The 27,506-nt window shown below is 43.8% G+C and overlaps 1 protein-coding gene across 1 annotated transcript in view; it reads left to right on the top strand.

The window, feature by feature from the left end:
- Nucleotides 1-27,506, top strand: part of TGM2 (transglutaminase 2) — a 125,784-nt gene that overhangs the window by 72,080 nt on the left and 26,198 nt on the right. The window contains exons 5-6 of the mRNA XM_078652121.1: nucleotides 14,512-14,640; nucleotides 22,212-22,389. Coding sequence (XP_078508247.1) covers nucleotides 14,512-14,640; nucleotides 22,212-22,389 — 307 coding nt within the window. The remainder of the gene's footprint in view (nucleotides 1-14,511; nucleotides 14,641-22,211; nucleotides 22,390-27,506) is intronic.

Raw genomic sequence — 27,506 nt, 5'->3', positions numbered from 1 at the left:
AAAATTATTTTAAAAAAATCATTGCAGTATCGAAATCCTTATTGATCTGTGGGAATTGCTTTGGTCCAGAACTCTTAGGACCCGGGACTTTAGTCGGATATCTGGGAGTTCTAAGAGAACTTTGTATTTGTCCAATCTTTCTGTTAGTTCCTGAGCACGAGTGAAGCGAGAAATCTGAGAGATCTGGGGGATGCCTCTAAACTGTAATCCTTTATCAAGCGCTTGCTTATGTAGTCCTTACTCATTCTCCGCTCCTATGGTTGACTGTTAAAAGTTCAATAAAAAATTTTGTAGAAAAAATAATGAGAGTTCCTGCTGAAGCTCAAGTAGTTGCAGATGCGCACGTTTAGTTGTTGATTATTTTCATGTGTGCTTATAGCAGTAATACACAGTAGGCATTAAAGTTTTACATTTATAGGTAAAATAAATGTGGAACTGTACTGGTCGCGACTTTTACAACGACAGAGCGAAGAAAAATATGTCTCAAAACAGATCAGATGACAAAAAATAAAGAATAGTGATTAAAAAAAGTCAAAATACGAAATATCATAAAATTGCAGACCCAGCTACGATCAAATCTAGCCCTGGAGAGGCAGAGGAGAGTGGGGATACTTGAAACCATTGGCTCCTCTTGGCGAAAAATACAAGGCAATTGAGGTTTTCATATTAGAAGTGCAGTTACCGTGCATAAATTCATTAGCTGCCATAAGGCAAACATCTGTTTCATTTCTCCTCCAAAGTCCCTGCGAGCACTGTGTGTTGCTGTACAGGAATCTGTGGGGTCAGAGAGCACACTGTGCATGCTATTTGCATACAATGTTATGAGCACATATTTGTTTTTCAAGAGCGGCCATGTTGAGTGATGAAAGGACCATTGCACTGCCCGCGAGGATGGCCTTCGTTACTAAGCGGAAATGAATGGCAGTGCTTTAGTTTCAGAGCTGGAACGTGGATTCCAATCAGCCTTGCCAAATGCAAAGCAGGTTTCTTTCTCAGGAAACGGTCTTTCTTATATTACCAATCAGCGAGGAGAGCAGTGATAAGAAGCAAAACAACGCCAGGCAGAAGAGGGAGAAAGGAGCTTCTCGCAGAACGAGGGAAGACTAGAGCAAGTGCTTAAAGTGCCAGGGCTCTGACCAGGAGGCCACTGCAGCTTGCACTACACATCGCCCTTGTCATCACTGCCAAAACAACTTCTAACAATCTCTCTCGCATGTAATTGCGACAGTTCAGATTATTCCAGGTCCCTAAAGCTAAAGGAATGGCTGGGGAGGCAGGTATTAGCAATTTTAATGTATATTGTATTCCTAAACTACCGTTGCTCTGATCATCTTTAAATTAGGTGAGCAGCGCCACCATGTGGTGGACTGCTATGTATGGTGTTGACAATTAGGCGCCGGTGCCGAGCACCGGACACCAATTAAGTGCTGGTGCTTAGCACCAGAAAGCCCCGGCTCAAATTAAGCACTGAGCTACACCAGCACACCACATATACATCATACAATGAACAGTCTTTTTGAAAGATTATGTGTTAAATTCTTGATGGTAAACACCTAACAAATCGTACCTATTTTTCAAAGCCCTTCGCCCCTTGATGCTGCCCAATCCGAGGACGTTTCTTTTTATTTTACTTACTTTCGTCATCATCGGTATCTCCCTCTTGGGCGGCCATCTTTAAAACAGTCACTTCCTGTTTCCTAAGACATTGGTAACACATCTAAGGGTAAGATGACCCGTTCATATGAGTCCGCATGAGAACTCCCCCACTGTGGAGTTGCATACAAACTTAAATAAAAGCCAGTGACGTCACAAAACTCGAGGGAGCCCCCCTGCAGGTTACATTGAGGCCCCCCTCCGGGTTCAATCTGAATCAGGAGCTCTCAGCCCAGGGTACTATGCTGAAGGCGGTTCCTTGGAGCTCGGGGGCCCACCCACACTGCGAGGTCCTTTGTGTGGATAACACTGACCTGGCTAGTTACTAATGCAAGGGCAAGGTAAGAATCTTCTTTACAAATCTCTTTCGTTCTTTGGTCTTCTAATGGTGTTCCTGCTGTTTACATTTATGCAGATCCCACATGCACACAGCTCCAAGAGTGGTGTATCTGTTGGAAGCAGAGCTGTTCGTCTATCTGCTAATGTCATGGGGTTCTAAGGTATCAGGAGTGTGAGAAAGGAAGTGTCCTCTTTCTTGCATGGTATGCCCCCACTTTTTGCTGAATTGCTGATGTTCTTTGACTGAGTGTGCCCTGGGCTCCTGTCAATCCGGTAGCCAGGGCCTGTGTTCCTTCCCTAAAACTGCATTAAAGCCTAAACCCAATTGGCATCTTTGGCCACATGTCAGCCCCTGGTAAACGGTACACAGGGCACTGTGAGCAGAGAAGGCCCCTAAGGGCTGCATCACTTATTGTGCCACCCTTAGAGGCCATGTGCCCTGACACACACACACACTGCCTTGGCAGGCTGCGTGTCTTGGTGCAGAACAAAACAAAGAGTTGGCATGGCACACATTGTGTGCCATGCCCACAAAACACTGCCCTGGCATACATCAGTCACCCCTCTAGCTGGGTGCCCTATGCCAGTGGTGAGGGTACAGGTGCATGAGCCCTGTAACCCTACAGTACCCAGGTCTATTCCTGGGCACTGTAAGTGCAGTGCTGCCGTTAAAAGTATCTGGTACTGGGAGGTTGTCATTACAAACTCCACAGCACCATAATGGCTACACTGAAGACTGAGAAGTTTGGTATCAAACTTCTCAGCACATTTAACCCACACTGAAGCTAGTGTGGGATTTAATGTAAAATGCACGACAGAGGGCATCTTAGAGATGCCCCCTGATATTCTACCAACTCCCAGTGACCTGACTGAGTGGCTGCCGAGGCTGCCACTCCCAGACATGTTTCTGGAACCCTGGGTCGAGAGCTTGCTGCTCTCGGGGACCTGAAACAATGCACATCCTGGGACGAGGTGCCAAGCCTCCTTCCCCAGGTTGGGCAGGGTTCACGAAGGAGAAGCTTCAAAGGCATACACCTTTGTTAGCCTCTCCAGACCACTTGCTGTACTCAGCAACTGGTCCCCACGTGTTCTACCCCCCCACTTTGGGCGGGAGACCCGGCGGGAAAAACAAAGTGAGGAAGAGAGGTGTACCCACCTCTGCCAACTCCACCCCTAGGGAGGGGGAGGCGAGGTGAAGCACAACCTCGAGTCCCCACCATCTTGAGGATGGGGGGACCCAGCTATACAGGGACAGGCTCCTGCCTCCCTCCCACTGGAGAGTGGCAGAATAGGGGGCACCCTGAACCTTCCTTCCTCAGATCCAGCAACGACAAGAAAAGAAGGACAAGTAGCCGTGCAGCGCTAACAAGAGGACGACGCCCACTGACTTGGCCCCAGCCCTACAGGCCTGTCTCCCCTCGAACCTGATCCTGCAAAATCCCGGCGTGTCCAGCGGCCAGCAACCTCAAAAACCCCAGAGGCTGCATTCACTTCCCAAGCTGTTTCTTCCATGAACACCGGACATGTTTGAACTGCAGCTTCTGGAGCCAACCAGGAACCGCGTATACAGCACATTCTGCACACGCCGAGCCCGGCCCTTGTTTGAGTGAACAAACACCATTTGGAGGTCCCCCCAGCTATCCTGACCAGAGATCCGGCGATCCTGACCTTCCTCAAGCCTCCAGATGACGCATGCAGCCTCAACCCAGAGGGCCCCTCCCTACCGCGACCAGAGCGGGTAAGAAAACCCAACGTCCAAAGGCACCCCTGCACCCGATGCCCCACGGCCTTGTGTGCCTAACCCAGCACTGCCTAACCAACCCTCAACATCCCAACTTACCCCTCGAAGTGGTGGTCACTCCTGGAAGATCCTCGTCCCCGAGCCTGCAGTGTTTCTTTGTCCCGGAGAATTCCCATTGAAATCAACAGGGCACCCGACCTCAAAACATCACCCTGCACCTGGCTGTCCTAGCGCTGCTGAGGATGCCCCTTTGGTGCTAACTTGGTCCCCAACGTCCCCTCAGCTTAACCCTAGGAGCTTTGCTCCCACAAACCTGTGGCCCCCATTGGATAACATTGGGCCTCAACACTCTGCACCCCCAACGGCACTCGGGCGGCCGGGTGCAACAACAGTGCATCACTGACCCTGGGATACCCCAGAACCCTAACTCAAAAGACCGATTACTTACCTTGAAACCGACAACTAATTTTTCCTCATAGGATAACATCGACACTTTTTCTCCCCAAAAGTTTCTAAGTGTCGACTTTTGAAAACTGCAAATATTCCTTAAAAATCAGCCGAATAACCAAAACGCATTTTCTCAACTGTTTTCCAGAAATGTCCCAGTGCTGAATCCAGGAACCAGCAATGAGTAAGAAAAAGTAACGATAACCTAACTTACCTACTAAGTGAATTTCCTCCCATAGGATAACATTGGTGATTCTATGTGAAAAAGTTTGTCAACTTTTGAAATACAATAATATTCCTTAAAAATCACACCTTTAACCAAAACGCATTTACTCACCTGTTTTCAGGAAATGTCCCAGGACTGAATCCAGAATCCAATCCTGTGTTAGCAAAAGTAATCTGAAAAGTAATTAACTGCTTTTTACTTAAAAAGTCCATTCAATTGAATGTACTATACCGCGATGTATTGCAAACTGCTTTCTTAAAACTGTAACCAAAACCAGTACAAGTTACACTGCTATTTTGAACTGTGTCCATACAAGTAATTTACCACTGAAAAGTATGTTATGCTTACCTGCACCCGGCTTGCTTGGTTCTAGAAATAAAACAACAGTATATTTTTTTTATACAAAACCATTGGCCTAGAGTTCGGTTCTTGAGTGTGTGAGACCATTTGCTGACTGAGTGTGTACAACAAATGCTTTACACTGTCCTCTGATACTGCCTTACTGCTCGACCAAGCTACCACTTTAGAGAGTAAGGTTCTATCTAACTTTAGCCTCTGCCAAACCTCTGGAGACCCTTGGACTCTATACACACTGTACCTCACTTTGGTGCAGTATATATAGAGCCCGTTTCTTACAAGGAGCTATCAGTGTTAAGCCTCTTCTCTGTGCCTTCTCAGCTCTTAATAGTAACCCTTACACAATCGATGAGTATTTATAATCCACTCTTCTACATGTTTTTTTGCCTGGAAGCACTTTATATGTGCACCATATTAAAAATACCCTTTCTAGGAAGATTTTCAGCGTTCCATTCCCTGTACGCTGTTCAGTGAAACAGAAGGTGTAAGCCTAAGCATCATTTGTTAAAAATGTATGCTAGTGCATCTTTGACGTCTTTATTTTTCACAAAAATATCTGGGATATCAGCAAGGCAATTCAGTGCACAGGACTTTAAAGCTCAAGTTGTTGGGCACTTGGTGGTGCGATGATGTCCTTGAACCCTGTCCGCATTCTCCAGTTGAGTGTTCTTCAGTGCATGCACACACCCGCCCATGTCTTCTACCCATACATGTTTCTAGCTTTCATAAATAAATCGGTAAGAGCTCTACATCAGGGGCGGCTCCTCCACATGGGTGTCGGAGCATCGCCCCACTGCTTTCTCACAGTGCGAGAAGCAGAAACGTAAAATGGTATAAATACCATTTTGCTTTTCTGCTTCTCGCACTGCGAGAAAGCAGAAAAAGGGTATGCCTGGTTGAGGGCATGCCGGGTTGAGGGCATGCCGGTGGGCGGGTCAGGGAGGAGTGTTCAGCCCAATGTTATGGGCGCTGACTGGTTGGCCCCAGGTCCGACCAAACCAGTTATGAGCACTCTCCTTTTTCTCCATGTATGCTGCATGCAGCCTGCATGGAGAAAACGGCCTCCCCATAGATGCCTGTATGGACAGCATCCTAGACAATCACAACGCTGCCATTGCAGCATTGTGATTGGCTTAAGAGAGAAGAGGGAGGCTGCCTGCTTCTGCTTCCTGTAAGCAGAGAGAGAGCAGGAGATGTGACATAGGATTCCAGAACTGGAGGTGAAGATAAGTTTAAACATTTTTTTTTTTAAATTAAGCCCCCCGCGAGTCATGCCGGCCACGACTGCTCTACATTCTGTTAGTTGTTTAGATCCCCCTAGTAATGCAGCCATGGTTCCTCCTCAAATGCCATCAATCTGCCTCTAAAATCATTCTAGTTCTCCTGTTTTACGTCACTCTCCGATTGACAATATTGACCTTAAAGAATTCCACCACTACAAAGTCAAAGTTAGCTATTCATTTAATATTTTTAACTCCACATCGACTTATCTCCAAGATGTAGCGGATGCAATATATTTGTCATGCAATACATAATAAGGATATACCAGTTTGTCTATCTTTCCTCTCTGGGTGGAGTGATCTGACTAACTATTCAGTTAATCTGCAATTTTTTTTCTCCAAAGAATACTTTTTGAAGCTTTCCAACATGGCCACTATAGCTGGAAATTGTATACACCAGGGTGGAGTAAAACTGCTCCTAGAAACAAGAAATTCCTAGTGAGGACCTCTAATTGGTTCAGGCAGGCTGGTGGACCAACTGTCTCGTTGAGTGCTTTCATTAAAGAACCCAAAAGCTGCATTTGTATCCTATTGCATTCCAATTGCACTGGTTTCTAACAGTATTTTCAGCATCATAAAAGTGAAACCGAAGGCAAAGAAATACACTTGGCTGGAAGCTGCAAACCAGGGACTGTAAAGTGTGGTTAGGCAGCTCAGCAATGAAGTTATGGCTGCCCCCACTTTGTCATCACATAGTGTTCAATAGTTGAGTTGGTTAAAGCACTCTTTAAATTTGTCCATATCGATAACCAAGCATCTGAGACCAGATGTATTAAATACTAGTCGAAAAATACTGGTCTCAATTTTCAAAAATAATTTTTGCGGCCAGTGTGGTATTTTGCAAACTGACCTATGTAATAAGAGGTCAGTCCACGAAATACTAAATGGTAGTGAGTTGCATTTTGACCTACTTCATGAATATTAATATGGTTGGTTGTAAATTGTAACCCACTACAATTCAATGCTATCACAGAGATGGTTGCCTAATGCAGTCAGCAGACCACCATGTCTGCGATTTCTTTTCAATAAAGCAATCCTTTTAAAAAAACAATTTTTTCAATGAAGCTATTTCCCTTAAAGGAAAACAGGATGTGTTTAAAAAACAAACGTGTAAAGTTTTGCAAACATTTTTTAAGACAGGGCTGGGGTCCACGGGACCACTGCCTAGTCTTAATTTTTTTTCTCCGCATTCACAAAGGGATTTATTTATTTTATGGTACCCCTTCCTATTTGCCAATGGGTTATCGCAACTTTTGTGTAGTTGGCAAAATATTGATGTTTTACAACCTGATTTTGGTTGCTAAACAATAATACAGCCTATTCCTAATTGCTATTTGGAAGGGAACTCCCTAAACCTGCAAGTTCCAAATACCAATTCGGTATGGGATCGCAATCCCAGATTGCAATGTCATACCAGAAGTCCATTCGGCAGACACAAATGGAATGACTTTACGAATGGACTCATTGCGACCGAAAAAAGCGACATTACATCTGGCCCCTGGTCATTAGAGGCTATACTCAGTAGACCTTTGATAAATCTAACTACATTTTGAGAGTGAAACACAAACCTAAATTTTATTTTTAATGCAGAAAACATCCAGCTCTTTTTAGTCTCCAACTGCTTTGTATGGTGCCAGCATCAGAACAGTGACTTATGTAAACAGAAATGTTATTTTAATCTTCTTCTATTCTGTTACTTCTTATCACACGTCCTGCCCTTCCAAAAGTCTAAGTGGAAGAAAAACAGCTGTCCAGTGTTCCCTACCAAGCCAAGCTTCTGTTATCAGCCGTGCCCAGGACGTGCTTCTCGAGACGCTTTGCGGTCAACGCACTCTGCTGCTCTTGCCAGACTCCATTCGAATTTCTTTTTTCGCCTTGTTGGAAAGCTGTTAGCTAAAAATAATACGAACACAAGATTGTGTGTGGCAAGAGTAATGTGGACTATAAACTCTGGGCATCATATAAAAAGTCATGTTGTAGTTGCAAAACATGGGATTCTTGAATTCACTTGCTTTGCAACCGCACAATGGCTTTTTTAGTGCACCAAACGCCTTTTGTGCTTAGGCACAGGTTACAAAATCGCAAAATGGGTTTAGAAAGGCATAAAGAATTGCTATATGGAATGGATGTCCTTAGGGCGTACATTTTAAATAGCCATTTGTTGTGGTGTGTATGAATGTTTTGCCAATGAAATCAAAATATTGAAAAGTTACCAACTTTCCCAGTCAAGATGGCAACCTTCTTAAAAGGGAGGTGTTCTTTTAGGACACCTTCCTCTTTATGTATGGATGTAAAAAAAAAAAAAAAAGTTGGCTGGGGTAGTTACCGGTCCAGGGGATCACTGCCAACTCTCAAAAAAAGTTTTAAAAAAACGTTAAAAAACCTTTTCTTTTAAAACGCAGCCTGGTTTCTATTAAGGAATGAAGGAATGGTCGCTTTCCTTACATAAAGTGACCACCACATCCCAGGACATTCATATCATTCAGTATCTCGCGGATATGTATCGTACCCCAGTGTCCTAACAAAGGTCCCAGGAAAAAAACATCGGGGTGAGGTAACCATTATTCTTTTTAATTGTTAAGTGGATATTCAACCAGAAGAATATTAGTTTCAAGTACTAAAGTTATTTGAAGTTCTGTGGGTTCTCCATGTTAGAGAACAGTGAGAGGTGCGAAGGTGGTTTAATTCAAGGCTGCCAAATTTGGAATGCACCTTGTACTTTGTTTAGGTACTGAGGGGATGTTCTTGATCTACATTTGTTGGATTTTGCGTGCCAATTGTTAAGAATGGAGCCTTTGTATCTTTTCAGGATCTGAATAGGAACTATAGGCTCCTCAAACCTGGGGCCTTTTGCTACTTGTAAATACTAACCTTTGAACAGCAGCTCCTGGTCTGCAAATTCTGTAGGAACCACAGCGAATTTCTGGAGCATTTTAATAATATTAAGAAGTGAAGTTCCAGACATACTGTCTCTTCGATTTTGGGGCATCCGGGTTTAATGGGTAATACATTTGAGGCACTTGCTTCTAAGTGGTCTCGACTCCTAAAGTGCAATGTCTCTATGTCTGAGATACGGTACACTTATATGTTGGTGCAGAGTGCTCTTAATGTTTCTCGACTCAAGGTGCACTCTTTTAAAATCTTAAATGACACATATTACACAACACTCAAGCTGTATCAATGGGCCATCAGGACACATCGGCTTGCTTTAGGTGCAATACCCTAGAGTTGGATACAGTGCATATGTTTTTTAACCTGTGGCTCTACCTTACAATTGTTTGTACTGATAAATCAAATTTGTAAGACCCACATTACCCCTTATCCAAAATAAGTGCTATTTGTACACCCTCCTTATCTCCGCGGTGGAGGTTGATGGAGTCTTCTTCTTTGTGGTAACTTCTGCAAGGCTTACAATGACTCTTTTATGGCTTCAAAAGAAAGCCCGGGTCCCTTATCCTGGTGGTGGGAATTAATATTCCTTTGTAGTCTGGAGCTTGCAACTATTGAAAATCATCCAAACCTCCATTAGTTAAGGAAACTGTGGTAACCAGTCAAGGAGTCCCAGTCGGAGCTCTTACCTGATTGCGATGTTATGATATGTTATATTTGCATAGTCTCAAGGGATTTTGGTTTTTAAAGTAGTGAGAAACGAGTCATAATATATGTTGTTTACCGTATCGATGTATGCTTGATGGTTTTTTAATGAGTACTATTTCTCTTTTTTGTTTACTTGAAATAATGCCACCTTTGAATGTGTAATCTTGTTGGAAGATTTAAATGAATTATATAACTCCTCAATAAAACTAAAAAAAGTTTTCACCTCTCATTTTCTGATGTCCCACCTACATATATTGCTTCATGAACATCATGGCAGTAGCAGGCTGGATGTTTAAAAATAGCCTAAAACTCACTTGAAAATTGAGGTGCTGGTGCTAGGTGATCTGCCTTCTGTTTGGTCCTCAAGTTGGTTGTGCTGGAGTACTGGGCCAGTCTTTCCCTTTACCCTGTGATGAACCTTTCGAGATGCCCGAGAGGTAAAGAGGATTTAACAGCAATGCAACATATTTAATTTACAGTGTAGTAGCCCATTTGGTCACACATTAAGGACCCGGAATCAGTCAAAAAGGTTTATTACAAATTAAGAGCCAAACTAATGTATTTTAATCTCAAAGACATATTGTAAAAATAAAAATCACCACAGGAAATCCAAAGCTTCTAATGAAATTAAGTCTATAAGGCATAAGAAGTACAAGAAACTCAGTTGCAGCGATACAAAGAATAAGGAACAAAATCTGGTGATCAGTGTATAGGTTTTGAAACTCCAGTCTTTGCACGAGTAAATCTAAAATCATCTAAACTAATCCTAAACTATATTTTGGAAAGTTATGGACCGGATTAAGTCAGAGAAAACTGGAAAGAGTAAGTCTTGAGGAGACTTCAGTAGAAGTTCTCCGTATCAGGTAAATTGCATAGCATGAAGCCACACACTGAGAACATCACAGAAAAGTCTGTACCCCAAAATCGCCAGAGAATAAACTTTAAAGACTAATGGGCAGATTTACAAGCCCCTTGCCTCACTTTTGCATCACCTTTCCCCTGTTAAAAATGTCGCAAAAGTGGCGCAAGGGCCTTGTAAATATGCCCCTACAAATTGTGAACACTAGTTAAACCCACAGAACATCACGAGTTCCACGTGATCAACTCCAGTCATTTTCCACCTAGGAACAGTAGCAATCGGTATCCTCTCTCGATTCTCCTCGTACCACAGTTCAAACTTCATGACGTCTATTAATGTCTCCCGTCTCCAAATAGGACATCAATAGGTGTTCTCCCTTATGGTTTGTTCGAGCCTCTGAGCCTTGCCAAAAGTTTTCCTCCCATGCCTCACTATCTCAAATACACAGTATGCCTATCACTAGCTATGAGATAATGTGAACGCACCTGCAAAAGAAGGAACATTACAATCCAAGCAAACTTTTACGTTGATGGTTAATCACTGAAAGCCAAATGCTTAGGGCCATTGGTTAGGCTAACAGTAATACAGTCAGTCAGTCAGTCAGAAGTACTTTTGTATGGTTAACTAGCAGCCCGTCCCGACGTTGTCCGGGGCTGAAATAGAATGTGTGCAAAAGAAGCTTTGTAATGTTCGCCGGTACGTTGATTGGCCTTAATCCCCGCTTGAGGGCCGTAGCAATTTGGGCAGTGGTAAATGCGAAGGCTGCGTGTTGTAAATCTGTGTACGCTGAGACTGCAGTGCGTGACAGCGTGCTTGCGAGGCCTGGGCATGCAATAAGCGAAGCTTGTGCTCCCCGCTGTTAGTGTGAGTGGCTTGAGCCCCCGCCTGAGCACCGGAGCAGTATGCAAAGCTTTGTGATCCCCGCTGTTAGTCTGAGTGGCTTGAGCCCCCGAGTGAGCACCGTAGCAATGCCGCGGCCCGTGAAGCCTTGCCCATTGGTGTTTGGCAACGCCCCTCTTACAACGTCCACGAGGCACGCCCCGTGAATGCGGCGCCCATTCAGGTTTTGCCACGCCCCTCTGAGAACGGCCAGGCCCACAAAGGAGTAATGTGAAGGTTTTTGTTTACAATGCCGTTTTCGCTTTTACCAGTAATGACGGTGAATGGCGTGCCGCGCCCCTGATGGAGAATGGCGCGCCCCACGCCGCGTGAATGCCACGCCTATTGGTGTTTGTCCATGCCCCTCTCACAACGCCCACGCCCACATGGGAGTCCTGTGAAGGTTTGTTTGCCGCGCCCATCGCTGACAGCACATTGCCCACGCCCACAAGGGACTACTTTACCCCTAAGGTTCTTTTACCTTTGTAATGTATATGGTGGCCACTTGTATAGCCTATGTCCATCTGCTGCAACTGTCCTTTCCAATGCTGTATTGGGTGTTGTGATTGGTGCTATACTTCTTGAGCTTACCCGCCTCAAAGGTTTGGGCTCTCTCTTTATAATAGTAGTATAGATTAAAACCATAAAAGCATTCTATACAAAGAATATTAAAATCAATAAAACATTTGTTAGCAACAATAATATTGCACTAATTTTTAACATAGAATAGACAAAAAGAACAATTTAAAATACGACATTGAAAACCCCTATTTATTAAAAGTTAATTAATGTGAACTAGGTCATAGGAATCACTCTCACTCTTTTCCTCCTTATTCTAACTGCTGCAGTGAGGAAACTCACTATACTGAGAATTTCTCCAGACATTGAACAGCATCTGTAAATATATAAGTGCTGGTTTTACTTGTAAAAAACCTTAGTTATACAGTCAATGTGCACTTTAAATGCATCACAGTGTGCATGTACAATCACAAAAGAATGCAAGACTTTAATGAATACATTATTACACGGAAAGTGTACTTTAGGTAAATGCAATATAACTCAAAATGCACAGATGTAAATGTGCACAAGAACTACAATGTTCAGCGTGTAAATGAAACATTAATATACATACTGATGTGAATGTCTAAGCTCTACAATGAATACACTTCAATTACATATTTAGTGCTCTACTTCACATTAATAAGATTAAGACACACAGTAAATATTTTATGCTAATGCACGTAAATATTGCGTTTCTGTGACATATAGGGATGGAGCTTAGATTGCACGACTCCTGTTGCTAGATAAGATGAGCCTCCACCCCTCCCCTGCCAGAAAAGTTAAAAATCTTTGAGTAGTGTTCGATGAGGACTTTTCTTACAAACCCAGATTGCTAAGGTATAAGACGGGTGAGTCTTTCACCCCCAAGTTCCATGGATAAGTCTTCTTTCCCTCCGGACAATACCCACTACTCAGTTATCCAAGCACCAGTGGGTTCATGATCAGGGCTAATGCACTTTACGTTGGTCTACCTTCATGTGCTCCGCCTAAATTACAACTGTTACTCAATGCATTTTTTGGCTCCAACTTAAATTGCCCTGCCATTTCATAAGTACAGTAAACAAATAAATGTAATTTTATGAATGCTATCTTGAATTGCATTGTATCCTTCAGTGGGAGTCATGGAAAGTGTCATCGGATGGGATAGATGGGATCAGACCACAATTCAACTAAGTTTCTCCATTTCATGTGTGAATATAAGTCCAAATATAAGCCTTTTCCATTGGCTCGGTGTTGATGGTATACAAATGGTGTCAGAATGTTAATCTTGCATGTAGATTAACAAAACCACCCAACATTGGGGGTTCTGTCTAATGTACAAATATTATTTAACTATGCCAGGGTTTTTAAGAAAAATGGACTTCCTCTTTTCACTTCCACTCTTACCAAGAATTAACATTTATAGGAAGTAAAAATGATGCATTCACTTTCAGGCAGTTGCCCTCTTGCCCTCTGTAAGTCTGCTACAGGAGAGTAAAGCCTATTTTGTGGAATAAGCCAAGAGCTCTACAGTATAATATGCACATTTCATTCATCTTTTGTCATTTGGGGGATGTGCATCCACACACATTACCAAAGGTGACTTCAGTGCAGGAAGTGCATAACTGCCCACTCTGCACTTTGAAGAGAAAACAGATCCACCTCTTAGACTCTTCTGACCACCATCTTCCCTTCTGTCCCACACAATCCAGTTTATCTCTCCCAGCAATTGTCTTCGAGCTTAAAGGTGACATGAGGAGCCGCTGCTCAAGAATAACACAACTTGCAAGAATAAGTGAATCTGCTGCAATAGAGAAAGAGGAGCAGAAGACCTGGGACTTCCATTTCTATACATTCTGAGTGGGTGACGTGATCTAGACCTGTTGTCCTCTTCCGAGCTGGGTGGCGAAGCTAAAGATGAGGAAGCTAGGTTTGAGCTAAGGAATTGTGGAGCAATCCTTCAGGCAGGTCAAAAAAGAAAAAAGCCAAAAGCTTTACCTGGGAGAAGCGTGGTGGAGAGGGACATAGAAGAGTCAGATGGCAGGGACACAATATTGGACAAACTGGGGGTCACACACACACATTGAGCACAGAGAGAGTAAAGATGTACCAAAGAGACCGAGATACTTAAACAACCCAGGAAAGGGATTTCAAGAAGATTTGGACATGTAAGTGTAGAAGCAGCACAGAGACAGATCTGACACCAAAAGGCCTGGCGTGAAAATAAGGCTAATAGAGACCACATTAAACAATAAAAACAGAATGGCTAAAGCTCTTCAAAAGGGAACTGCATGACCTAGCCCAACAAGAAAGCAACTAAATCAACAATGGCAAACTTATATATTTAACACATGAAGCATACTTATTGGCAAACTTATATATTTAACACATGAAGCATACTTCTATTTAGCATCATGTAGATGTTCCTACAAGTGTTAGATCCCCTGATGCAAAGCTAACACCAACCACTGCTGTAGTCAATTTAGTTGGAGCAGCTTCCTGCGTTACTTCTCATATACATTCTGCTAGTGTTTTGAACATATGGGGTCATGTGCTTGGGTTGAAGTCTCTTTCGTTCTTCTCTCCACATTAGTTTGAAGATCGGATTTTGGAAATTTGTCTCCAGCTTCTGGATACCAGCCCAAAGTTCAAGAATGATTCAAACCGAGACTGCTCCCGTCGGAATGACCCTGCTTATATTGGCCGGGTGGTGAGTGCTATGGTAAGTTTTCAACCTTTTGTCCTTCAGCCATATCTGCAAGACCCTTTCATCACCACAGCTAGTTCTTTATTTGTGACCACACCATCCAATGTTCTAGTCTCATCGTCCTCTTCCATCTGTGTGCAGTTTTCCTCTCCCACTGTGTTCACTCACTTGTAAAAGGAAGAGTGTACGAAGAATGGAGGGCTCAGGAAGTGGAAAGGGGTAGAAGGTGTCTACAAAGAGAGAGGATATTGACAGTGTATGGCACCTGGAATGAGAAGAAATGTCTAACACACAAATCCCTTTATACATGTAGCTGCTGACAGCACAGATTAGGCTGCTATAACCTTCCCTACTGGGACCAAGGTAGGTAACAGTACTAGGACTGTTGTATCAATGGACTTTCGTTGCTAGGCCTTGTGGCAGGCAATATTTTGTGCTACTGCCTCTTGAAATTTCTTCATTCATTAAACGTCAGATTTCATTTCATATGGCAGAATGATAAACTCAAACTCTAATCACACAAGTGGAGAGGGGAAGGTCATGCCACAACAAGTCCTCCCTGGCCAATAGAATGCAACACAATCTAGTCCGGTAGCTACAAAAGGTATGAATAATTACTGCCCTATATAGGTGTCACAGAAGTTCTGTCAGGAAAAGTAGAAAAAACAATCTTTTGGAAGAGGAAGCCTCACCCACAAGGAAGAGCGTATTTTGTTTCTCTGATAACTTTGGTGCGATTTAACGAATCTTCGAGGAACTTTCTAAATAAAAAGCCTTTCCACCTTCTTGGAAAGTTTCAGGGTGAACTGTCAAGCAGGAGGAGAGAAAAAGGGGGGGCAGTCCCAAAACGCAGTTTCCCTATGCAATTTCCGTAGAGATTTTTTAAAACAGCTGAATAGAATTACACCATATTTGTCAGAAACCTAGATATTGACTTAGAAAGTGTGATTTTTTTTTTTTGACACTATGTAAACACAGATCACTGGTGTGCCACACGGCTGAGGTCTTTGACCTTTTAGCTGAAAATGATTTGGATCTGCTCTTTGTCACTGAGACCTGGATGACCGACTCTTGCGCGCCAGTAGTCGAGCTGGCTATTCCCCGTGGCTTTAGGATCTGCCGCGCTGATCGCCAACAGGGAAGAGGCGGAGGGGTGGCTGTGATCTACCGGGATCACTGGACCCTCACCTGTGAACATCTGGATGAGCTGGTGGAGGCAGAACTTCTCCACTTTTGCATGGAGCTCACTACGCACTTTACTCTAGGCGGCACGTTAGTCTATCGCCCCCCAGGTTATGTTGGCAACTTTATTGGATCCCTGGAGGAGGTCATTGTGCCACGAGCCCTACGGTTTCCCCGGTTCCTTCTGCTGGGCGACTTCAATATTCACGAGGACTTTGGGGATTCCACTGTAGCTACTCGCCTCAGTGAGACTTTTAGTATGGCCCATTTCACTCAATGGGTGGATGCCCCCACTCATGTGGGTGGCCATGTCTTAGATCTGGTTTGCTCCAACTTTGACATTAGTATGTCCCCTCCCCTGCCTATGCTGTGGTCCGACCACTGTTTGATTAAGTTCACTTGGCAGTTAGATAAGGACTCGAGTAAAACTCCTTCTCTGGTACATAGGCCACGAATTAATCTGGCATCATTAACTGAGCGCCTCTCCTGCACCCGTCCGGACCCGTCGACAGAAATGGAAGCGGCGGTCGATGCATTTAACCTCTGGATTGCGAATGGCTCCGCGGCCTCCACTAATGTGGGAGGCATGCGTCGCCTGCGATCAAGACCCTCTCAACCATGGTTCACGCGTACCCTGCGAGAACAGAAGCTGGTTTGCAAGAAACTAGAGAGAGCTTGGAGACATGCTTATCTGCCAGCCGATAAGAAGACCTTACGGGCTGCACAAAAGGAATATTATGCTGCGATCAAGGCAGCTAAAAGCAGGTATTATTCGGACAGAATCGAGAAGGCGGATAACAACAGCAAAGAGATCTTCTCGATTGTCCAAAACTTCCTATCCCCTTGCGCCGCCCAATCCTTGCTTCCTTCTTCTGCACCATGGTGTGAAGAACTGTCCTGCTACTTCTCGGACAAAATAAAAAAAATCCAACTGGACCTGGAAGCTGCTCAAAAGGCCTTTGTGACCTCTTCTGTCTTTTCACTACCTGATAGACGATGTCCTGAGGCTCAGTTTGCTGCCTTCCGGCCAGCATCGGAATCTGACATACGGCAAATCCTGACGGCCTTAAAGTCCGGATCTCCCTCGGACCCTTGTCCTGCCAGGGTTTTGGGAGGGGTAGTGGATACCATCGCGCAAGAGGTGACTCAGATTGTCAACCTCTCCCTTTCCACTGCCTCGATTCCGAGAAGCTGGAAGGAGGCAAAACTGCTTCCGCTGCTAAAAAAGGCTAGGCTAGATCCATCAATACCATCGAGCTACCGGCCTATCTCACTACTGCCAGCTCTAGCTAAGGTGTGTGAGAAGGTGGCCTTTAAGCAGCTGGATAGCTTCATCGAATCCTCTCACGCCCTGCATCCTGCTCAGTCGGGGTTCAGGGCGGCCTACAGTACCGAGACGGCACTGGTTGAGGTTTCCGAGGCAGTTCGGGAGTGCCTGGACGGGGGCGGCAGAGCGGTCCTGATTTTATTGGACCTCTCTGCTGCCTTCGATACGGTGCCCCACGCCTTGCTTACCGAAAGACTGGGTGCCATTGGCATCTCAGGGCTGGCCCTTGATTGGCTTTCATCATTTTTGAGTGATAGAACTCAGCAGGTCTGGTTGCCCCCTCATTCTTCGGCCCCAAAGAGACTGACAACTGGAGTTCCGCAGGGGTCTACGTTGAGCCCTTTACTGTTCATCGTCTATATGACCCCCCTACTCTATCTGGCGGAACAGCTGGGAGCCAAAATAATGGCATACGCTGACGACACACAGCTGCTTTTCACCTGGCCTAAGGATGTGTTGGATCCATCAGCCATCCAGCTCTGTCTGTCGGAAGTCTTTCGGTGGCTTGCACAAGTCCAGCTTAAGTGCAATGAAGACAAGTCGGAGGTTTTGTTTTTTGGCTCCTTCCCTGCTAACTTCAAGGACCAGATCTGGCCTTCAGACCTACCCTGTCCTAATGCGATGGGGGGCCCAGCTAAGAACTTGGGGGTGTGGTTCGGCCAGGACCTGAAGTTTTCGGATCACGTAAAAAAATTAACTGGTATTTGCTTTGGCACCTTGCAGACCCTGAGAAGATTTTTTCCTCTCCTCCCCAGGGCTGCTAAGGAAACTGTTCTTCGAGCCTTGATATTGTCTCGGCTCGATTATGCCAACGCCTTATTTTGCGGCTTGCCAGGGTATATGATTCATCGCCTTCAGGTGATACAGAATGCCGCAGTACGCCTGCTCTTCTCGCTCCCTAGGAGGACGAGCGTGCGGAGCCATTTACGTAGCTTGCACTGGCTCCCGGTATCACACCGAATTTTGTTTAAAATTCTGGTGTTGGCATTTAGAGCAGCACATGGTCAGGGTCCGATGTATTTGCGGAGACGATTTTCATTTTACATTCCTAATCGCGCCCTGCGATCGGCTAACCAATGCCAACTGATTGTGCCTAAATATAGATATGCTCGATTGGGAGGCCAATCTATTTCAGTTAAGGCAGCTTATGCTTGGAATGCCCTCCCCCTCTCTCTCAGAGCCTCTCCAACCATCACTGTTTTTAAAAAAGATCTTAAGACCTATCTTTTTAATGCTCCATTATAACAGATGTGCTCAAACTTTCGAGGCAGAACTACTCACCGCGCCAGGATACCCCATGGTAATGGAGCGCGCTATAAAAGCTTTTAAAATAAATAAATAAATAAATCTGTTGAGCCGTTTTAGAGAAATTAAGGTTTAAAAAAACAGAAATCTAGTGCAGAGGGACTCCCAAGGGAGCCTTAAGGGAGTCCCATGGAACAATAAAAAATAATTTAAAAAAAAGGCTAACTGGGTGTAGGAATCTGTCTGGTATTATCTGCATGTGTGGGGTTGGCCGCCAGCAGGTGGTTGGGCGCAAAGCCTGCCGAAGGCCGTGTGTGGCAGAGGGTGGCATAAAGTAAGATTTTATTACCATTCCTAACAAGGTAAGTGAAAATATCAGTTCAAATAAAACATTTTAAACAAAAAAAATGTTTTAATTCACCAGTTATAATTTACTAAAGTAACTATAAGCTGCGACCATGCCATGCCCAGCGTATGACCTCACATATTACACATTTCATGAAATGTCCTATGACATCCTTTATAAAATCAGTGATGACTCTGAAACGGCATTTTTAATAAAATCACAAGTTATAGTATTGTTTTATTATTTTAGTTTTGGGTCCAGCGGGAGTCCCATGTCCCAATTGTCAAAATATCTATACATTTGTTACCTTAATTTCTCAAAAAAGTGTGCACAGGTTTACACCAAATTACAAAAAACAGGCTTTCTTTTCTAACTTTCTGCCAAATTTAGTAAAATTCAGTTTAGCCTTTTTTCTATATTCTTGTCTAATTTTTTCTATGCAAAATGCATAGGGGAAAAAGTATTTTTGGGACACCCCCTTTTTCTGGGCCCCTGCTTGACAGATCACCCCAGAAATTTCCAGGAAGTAGCTGAAGTGGATGAAATTGTTTATTTCAGTTTTAATTTTGTGTAGGTTCACCAAATGGTGCCAAAGTCATTAGGAAAACAATCATATCAGCACTAATCACAAATCTCATAGCTAACAGATCACTTTGTTGCTTTTGAGAGACCCTATTTACTGTTTTCTTCAATAGCTTTTTGGGGTAGTCTCTCTCCCCCAGTATTTTTAACAGAAATTGGTTTTCTTGCTCATACCGATTTTCATTACTGCAGATTACTTTGCTCTTAGTAACTATCCTAAAGGTATACTCTATTTCAGTTATTTGCATGACCACAGAGTGTGATATAAACTGTTCCTACCTGTGAGCTTACAGTAAAGGAAAATCAGCAAGTAACCTTCCAAAATATCAAGTTTGGGATCCACATTCTCAATAGAACCCTGACTATAAGTGAAAGTAAAAGCTACATTTCGACTATTTTTGTTTAGCCACCTGAGGAATTGTTCTGCAGTCGCCTTTGGCCTATCTCAAATAAGGACAGACTGCTCCTCCTACGAGTCCATCAAAAGGTTGACATAGCTGGGGGTGAAGCAGGTGCCCATAGGTTAGACTCTTGTTTGCCTGTACAAAGTGTTGTTGAGGCACAATTAGATCACAGTAGAATTATCTGTGCATGAGCATGTAGTTGGATCATTCTAGCTCTCAAAAATGTCCCCATGCTAGGAACCATTGGTGTGGCTAATGCAAGTGAAGAGTGAGTTGTACAATAATATTGAGCAGCAGTAATGATCCCAGAACACCCTCTTATCATTAAGTTACGTTATGGCTTCATGTATTTACATGTCACAAATTATCACAGCACATCCAGAATGTTTGATGATAATTGAATGCTCTTGCTAGGGTAAATTCAAAGCTAACTTCTTTTTTAAAGTGATATGTGGGATTTGGCCTCGTATGTTTGTTGAGCCTAGTATCCTGACAAATGTCTAAAATTTCATATGGTATTTGTGACCTGAATTTAGATTTCACATTAAGGCCACTATTACCACTATTTCATATTTAAATAATTTCAATTCATCAAGTAATCCATTGATCCCATCTGTTATAGCAAAAGAGACTCTTTCAAATCCCCTCGTTACAGTGATTGTCTCAATGTCCTAAATCTGCAGTTGCCTTACGTCCTCAGAACTCTAGACCCATAATCCGATCTTTTACTAGTCATCAACATGTGGAATGTCACCGGTTTAAGTTTCCTTATAAATTGAAATACATCTATTCTGGTTTGAACATAATTGGAGTTTCAATTATCCAAAGAAAAAAAAATAGCAATTTGTAATGTCACTTCTTCATTGTTAAGTGTATGATTAGAGACTTTAATTACTGTCCTTAGTTTAGTGGATGCTATTTTTAGCTCCTCGTTGACTTCTCATTTTTTCTTTATCTTAGAGTTGAATTGTGTTCCCTTGAGTTATCTTCCACTTCGTTTAGTCCTTTCTTCGTTACTCCACTACCTTTTGTCTGGCCTTTGCATGATTTGATCTCTTAATTTCAACATCATAATATGAAATTGTCTAAAAAAGTTCCATGATGCTGAACCTCTTTCGATGGTAGTGTATCATTGTCTCCAATAGTGTCTCTGTCTGAGTTTGTCAGATTCGGAATACAGTAACTGGCTGTCTTGTGCCACTTTATTTTTTGTTGTTGTTTTGCTACTGATGTTTCCAAATTGTCAGGGCAAATGTCAGAATTTCATTGTCTACCCTACCTCTTTCACACTTATTATTTCTTATTTTTGATCTCTTCAATTTCTTCCAAACACTTTTCCATACCTTGTTTTGCAATTGTCAATGATGAATTGATTGATCCTCATATCTTTCCAATATAGAAAGCAACGCTTCTGTTGTATTAATATTTCCGTATTATTGAGCCATGCATATTAAGATTTCCATCTTTCTTTTTCAACATCTGGTCGAATTTGCTACCCATTCATCATAGGGGATTCAATTTTCCCATGAAGTATTGGTATGGATTCTAAGACCTCTTTGGGTGCATTCCATTTCAATGTACCTTCTCAACCAGGTGACCTCCCCCAATGTATTGATTTCCAGTTTAGAATGCTTTTACAAATAATTTAACATTTCTGTAGTTTTTAAACGTGATTGAACAGTACTCTGTGGTGTTTTGGTTTCCAAATATCCCCACATGTGGTAGCAAAAATTGTAGATGCAGCTTCTTTTGACATTCTCCTTCCGCTGCCATTCAAAAAACACACACTTGTAGCACATAGTTGTACGTAAACGAGATGCCTCTCCTTCTAAATACACAAAAAAGGGCTTAATTCTGACATGCAGCACTTACCAATGGAAGTTGGCCCACCGCTACAGGTCTTCTTGACATGGTTTCAGGCAACATTCAACAAACTGGCGTGCTCTTTCTAATGCCTATATTGGCGTATGCGCTGGATAGAAAGTCAATTGTATTTCCGAATCTCTCGACTGCTTGCTGCACATCCAAACAGGCTTGGAGCGTGATTATTGGCACAAGAACCAAATATTTAATTTTTGGAAAGCTTTTCCATAAAAAAGTGATTTCACACTTCTGTGCTGAATCATAATCCTTTATTAATCAGGCAGTAAGTTAATACCAATGCGTTTCAGCCAAGGTGGCCTTGGTCACATTAAATATTTACAGTCCTTCTTTATTCGGAGTATAAAAAATTTAAATTGAAAAAAGATAAATGTGCAATAAATAAATTTAGTAAAGGGGCAATTCTGTTTATAAGCCAATGTTGAAGTGTGATTCTAATATTCTCAAAGCAGTTCATGGAGTCATTAAAATATATTTCAATTCTAGCTTTATTTCTCAATTGATTAGTAAACATGGTATTCAATTAAATACATTTCAATAGATAAAACCCAAGTGGATGAATTCATATATACAGAATATACAAATGTTTTCTTATATTTACAGTTGTGCTCTTCCACAGGTAAACTGCAATGATGACGAGGGAGTTCTGCTAGGTCGTTGGGACGATAAGTACCAGGACGGTTGCAGTCCAATGTCTTGGATGGGAAGCGTTGATATACTCAAGAGGTGGCAAAGATTGGGATGCCAGCCAGTTCGATATGGGCAGTGTTGGGTCTTTGCTGCAGTGGCCTGCACAGGTGAGAAGTAGCATATTGTAAAATGATGCCCCCTCTCAGAAGTTGATGAAAGTTCCAGATATCTCATAGAGATTAATAGGCCTGTGGCTAAATGGGGACCTCCCGTTGGGCCGGGGGTGTACCCCTTGCAGGAGCTGCAAGGACCTGTATTACACCTCTGCAGTCGAGAAGAATATAGCAACAGTAACCCTTCCCTATTTTAAAAGGTTTTCGGTACATTACTAATGAGTACTTTTATGGCCCTGATACAAATTCTCTTATCCAGCACTTTAGAACAACATGCTTCATGCTTGATTTACAGTAGCTTCCCATTCTCCAGGACAGCAGTGAAACAAGTATTTGCTATGCAATAGGTCTTCCATTGATAAGATATTGTAATTTACAATGGCAGTAGCTCAAACTCTTGTAAATGCGAGACCTATTTCACTTCAAAGAAGTGGACGCCTTTTTCTGGGGGCTGCTTGAAAGCGTGCGTGGCGAGGTAAGCATGTCATTCCTGTAGTAGGAGAAACCCATTAAAGTAAAGAGTGCTTACATACTAAATAAGACATACCATGTTGCAACAGAAGTAAAAGGGCCAGTCGCCATGGGAAATTACAAATGCAGACAAGGCGGTACCAAGGAGGGACAAACTAGCCTAATAATGACTTGGACGCCAGCGTTTACGAAGGACGATGGCACAAGCCAAAGACAAATATGGGGGTAGAGTGGGTGGGACTTCAAAGCCATATTCCAATACTGCATTCCTCGCCGCAGTGCATGCACTGCCCTGGCTCGACCTGAAAAGGGTTCTGCTTGCCCACCCAAGACACCTTCAAGGTGCTGATCTCTGAAAAAGTGCATGCCCATGTGTGCCCATGCTGTTCCGCGTCGAATAATGCACTTTCCAGAGGATGGACCAGACATCTAGATATAAATGTCACCAAACGATTTCCTAAAGAAACGTCAGTAAGGGGCTAAAGATTATAACTGACGACCCTTTGGCAAAAGAAGTGTTCCATCACAGACCTTTCAATTTTCCCAGGTCCACGGATTAGTAATTCTTCCCATCCAGTTTTTTTCCTTTCAATTCAAGGGCTTGTAGTCTTGGTTCATAATCTGATGGACAGACTAAAAGTCTCAGAATAGAAGCTACTGACACATGTTGCTGGGAAGCTTGGGAGCTCTGCTCTTTTGTGTGTGTTTCAAATGGTCATGTGAAGGCAGGTACAAAATTCAAGAGTCCCTTCTGCCAAAGCAACCTACAGAAAGATCGAATAATTAAATAGGTGGAGTAGTGTCTATTTTTATATGTTGTGAACTTTACTATATCCTGCCTCATTTCCATGTAGTACCTCATTATTCAGCTGCATTTCCGCATTGGGATCCTACTTGCAGGCTTATTTTTTATCTGCATGGCGTTTCATGAACAAACAACGTTGTACATCGTATAACGCAACATAATTTGGGTGCATTTATAGATGTCCTTTTTAGGTCGAGGGACTGTAGGCTTGGCCGTAGGCCAAGACCGGAAGTCCGGAGATTTATTGTTACTTAGTGTGGCAGCTTAAACCCGCCTCCCTCCTCGTCTCTCCTCCATTGGCTGGCTTCCTAAACGGATGCCAGCCATTGGAGGAGAGAGCCGTCCCTCCAATTTAGCCCCGTCTTTTTCGGATTTGGGGGCGTAAGTTTTGCTGTTCTTTAGCTCGTGACGTCATCCGTCACTCAGGACAGCAAAACACGCCCCCGAATCCGAATAATTTCGGAAGCTTGAGGCCGCCATTGTTGCCCGATCGCGTCTGGCCCTTGCATCCCCGCCGCCGCCGCCTGCCAGAAGACTGCAGTGTGCCTCTTGTATCCGAGATACTCAGAGCCTCCTCCTCGGCCACTTTCCCACTTTTTCCAGAGCCCCCGTTCCTTTTCTTTCTCCGGGTCTCAGTCTACGTCTCACCTCCTAGCCCCCTCTGCCTCACAGATCTGTTCCCTTCCTGACCGGTCTTACTGCCTTCTTTCCGCGCTCCTGTCGCTCTCTGCCTGTCTCTCGCTCTCCCGCTCCCTCTCACAGCCCACCGCCTCACTCACACGTGCCTCAGCCCCGTCCCTCCCCTAGAGGCAGCGGTCGGAGACGCCGGCAGTGCGGGCTTTCGTCCACCACCGAGTCTGGGGAGGGAACGGAGCCGTCGCTGGCCGCAGCATGAGGGGGAACCAGCAGCAGGGAAGGCGAGCAGCGCGAGAGGCGCCCACCGGCCCCCAAACAAGGCGCTAGCCAGGTAAGCCTGATGCCAGCCCAGATCTATGCCTCTGTAACTGTCTTTAAAAGCCAAATCAAGACAGTGCATAGAAGTATTCCATGTGTGACAGACTCCAGAATTCAAATTAAAAACAGAGGAAAGGACTTGAACTTGGTAAATGTATCATATTGTGATGTGTTTAAAGTATTGTATTCATGATTATTTCATTGTATCAAAAGTCTGCCCCGAGCACACAGTGTGCTCGGGGCGGACTTTTGATTTGCAGTCTCTCCTAGTGTCCATGGCACACCATGTCTTAGTCTCCTCTGTATTCCCCGTCTCTTCAGTGTCTCCCGAGCCCGTGTCTCACTGCATGCTCGGTGTCCCCCATGTGCCCCTTCGTATATATCTCCCTTGGCCTGTGTTTGCCTCGTCCCAGTCTTCCAGTATCCCTGGTCCCTTTAGTTTCCCAGTGTCCAGGTCTACATTTGACCTGATAACATGAGGATGAAAATGACCCTAGAGTGCAAACTAGTTTCCTGTAAACACCGGAACTGTGTGGTAACACCTCACCAGCGCTGTGCGGTAACACGGCGCTAATTACAAGTGAATCCCCGTGGATTGAGAATTAACAGTGCGGACCATGATTTTCCAGGTGAAATTGTGTCAGGCAATCCCTAATCCCATGAGTATTACTGCTCACGTTTACCACTCGCTTGTTACAGGTGGGAACTGGGAGCGGTGGATGTGGTGCAGGGTGGGCGATGCGGACGATGTCCACGGGCACAGCAGGCAGTGGCGGGCGGGCAGGGGGCCATTCCATGCTCCCTCGTCAAGCTATAGGAAGGGGTCAGACGGGATCCGGCATCCAGGCCTGGCTCCGCGTGCATCCAAATCCACGTCATTTTACAAGAGGGATTTTCGAACCAGTAAAATATGTCCGGTGTCCCCTCACCTGGAACATCTGGATGTAGAAGCTCAAGGCCTATCGTGATCGGGTGGTGTGTATTTCACCCAGAAATACCGCTACACCTGGCACGTAATCGGGTACTTGGTGACATCCTGTGTTTCTCTCCAGTGCTTTCATCTCATGACGCCCCCATGTCCTCTCGAAGTATCCCCAGTGCTGTTTTGAGTCTCACTATGTCTGCTAGTGTTGTACTGGGTCTTTCCTGAGGTTCCCCAGAGCGTTCTCTGTCTTGTCAGTGTATCCCCATGTCAGCGTCTCCCTGTGTTATTTGTTTCTCCGTGTTTGTATCTCCCGTGTCTTGGTCTCTCAAAGAAGGTGTCTCCCCATGTTGATGTTTTGCTGTATCTCAGTGCCTGATTTGTAAAACAATCAGTGCCAGAGCTCTAAGTTTGACTCAGAAGGCCACGGCCAGAGCTACGAATATCAGAGGGGCCGAATACGAAGAAGGCAGACTACATAGTCTCGATTCAACCTCATGCTTTTTTATTCACCCCCATACACTTGTGCCTTAATATCTCACTCGTGCACGTTCTTTTTTCTCCATTTTCACTGTTTTCCCTCTTTTACTTTCTCATTCCTTCTGTTGCATGTTTTTGATGTCTCTAATTCCTGGCATTCGCGCTGCCTGTGAGAAAGGCAGGCCCGACCCCCTGCCTGGCTTGATTTAAACAGCCCGGAGTGTTTTCTCCCCTTCATCCTCCCGTGAATAAAAGATAACCTGACAATTCCGTCAGGCGGAGCAGCCAGACGACGCCCAAGCAAACCAGCAGCACAGCGAGGAAAAAAGCTATAAAAAGAGAAGCTTTGCACAAAAAAGCTATTCTACTCGCTGAGCAGTCTGTGGATTGCTATTTGTGACTACCATTTTTTTTAACAAAAAAATCTTTTTCTGCTCCTTTTGCGTGCGAATGATGGTGGATTTCTTTTAAGACATTTTTTGCAAAGCACACAATCACTCTCTATCTCACTACCTCACAACTTCACTCTCTCTAACTCACTACCTCACTCTCTCTCTTTCTATCTCACTAACTCACTTTCACTCTCTTTCACTACCTCACTCTCTCTCTATCTCACTACATCACAACCTCACTCTCTGTTTCTATCTCACTACCGCAGAACTTCCCTCTCCCTCACTACCTCACTCTTTCACTACCTCACTCTCTCGGTCTCTCACTACCTCACTCTCTATCTACCTCACTCTCTCTCTCACTACCTCACTCTTCTCTCTCTATCTCACTACCTCACTCTCTCTCTGCTAATGCAATAGGTCTCGCATATGCAAGCAATTAAGCTATTACCAATATAAATGACAATGCCATTTATTTAGGGATACAAAAAAAAAATAATGAGCAATGCCAATAGCTCTACCTATAATATTGCCGAGACCATTGCATTGTAAATGCTTGTTTGGGCTAGCAGTTAGCCGTGATACTTCTAGCCAATGTTTGAAACTTTCAGTCCATGTGCTCCTTTCTGTCAGTTGTGTAATATAGTCTGTATGGCTTCTGTTTGTTTTTACCAACAAGTATGCCTTTAGCATTTTCTAGTTTTTATAGGAGTTTGTGGTTGCTTGTGTCTTTAAACGACCACTGTGAAATAGGCCGTTGCAATCTCGAATTTTCAATAAAGATTATTTCTATAAAAGTACAGTGAACGATCACCTTGCAAGGTCACTTCCGGTGATGTCACTGCCACAGGCAGCGGTGTGTTTAAAACATATTTGTGTAGGATCGAATATCCTAATGTTTTGGTAAAAATTACATGCATTTTCTTTATTGTGGTATGTTATGTAATGTTATGTTAATAGGAACTTTTATAGCGCTCGTTCACCAACGGTTTCTTGGCGCTGGAGGAGATACTTTCCAGAAACAGTTACTGGTAGGGATGGTCCTAGTCTAACTGTAAACTTGGGTGATGCTTACAGTACAGTATGAATG

This window comes from Lissotriton helveticus, chromosome 7 (assembly GCF_964261635.1).
Source record: "Lissotriton helveticus chromosome 7, aLisHel1.1, whole genome shotgun sequence".
In the NCBI taxonomy this organism is placed as follows: domain Eukaryota; kingdom Metazoa; phylum Chordata; class Amphibia; order Caudata; family Salamandridae; genus Lissotriton; species Lissotriton helveticus.
The sequence above is the reverse complement of the archived record's forward strand: the minus strand, read 5'-3'. Positions and strand labels throughout refer to the sequence as shown.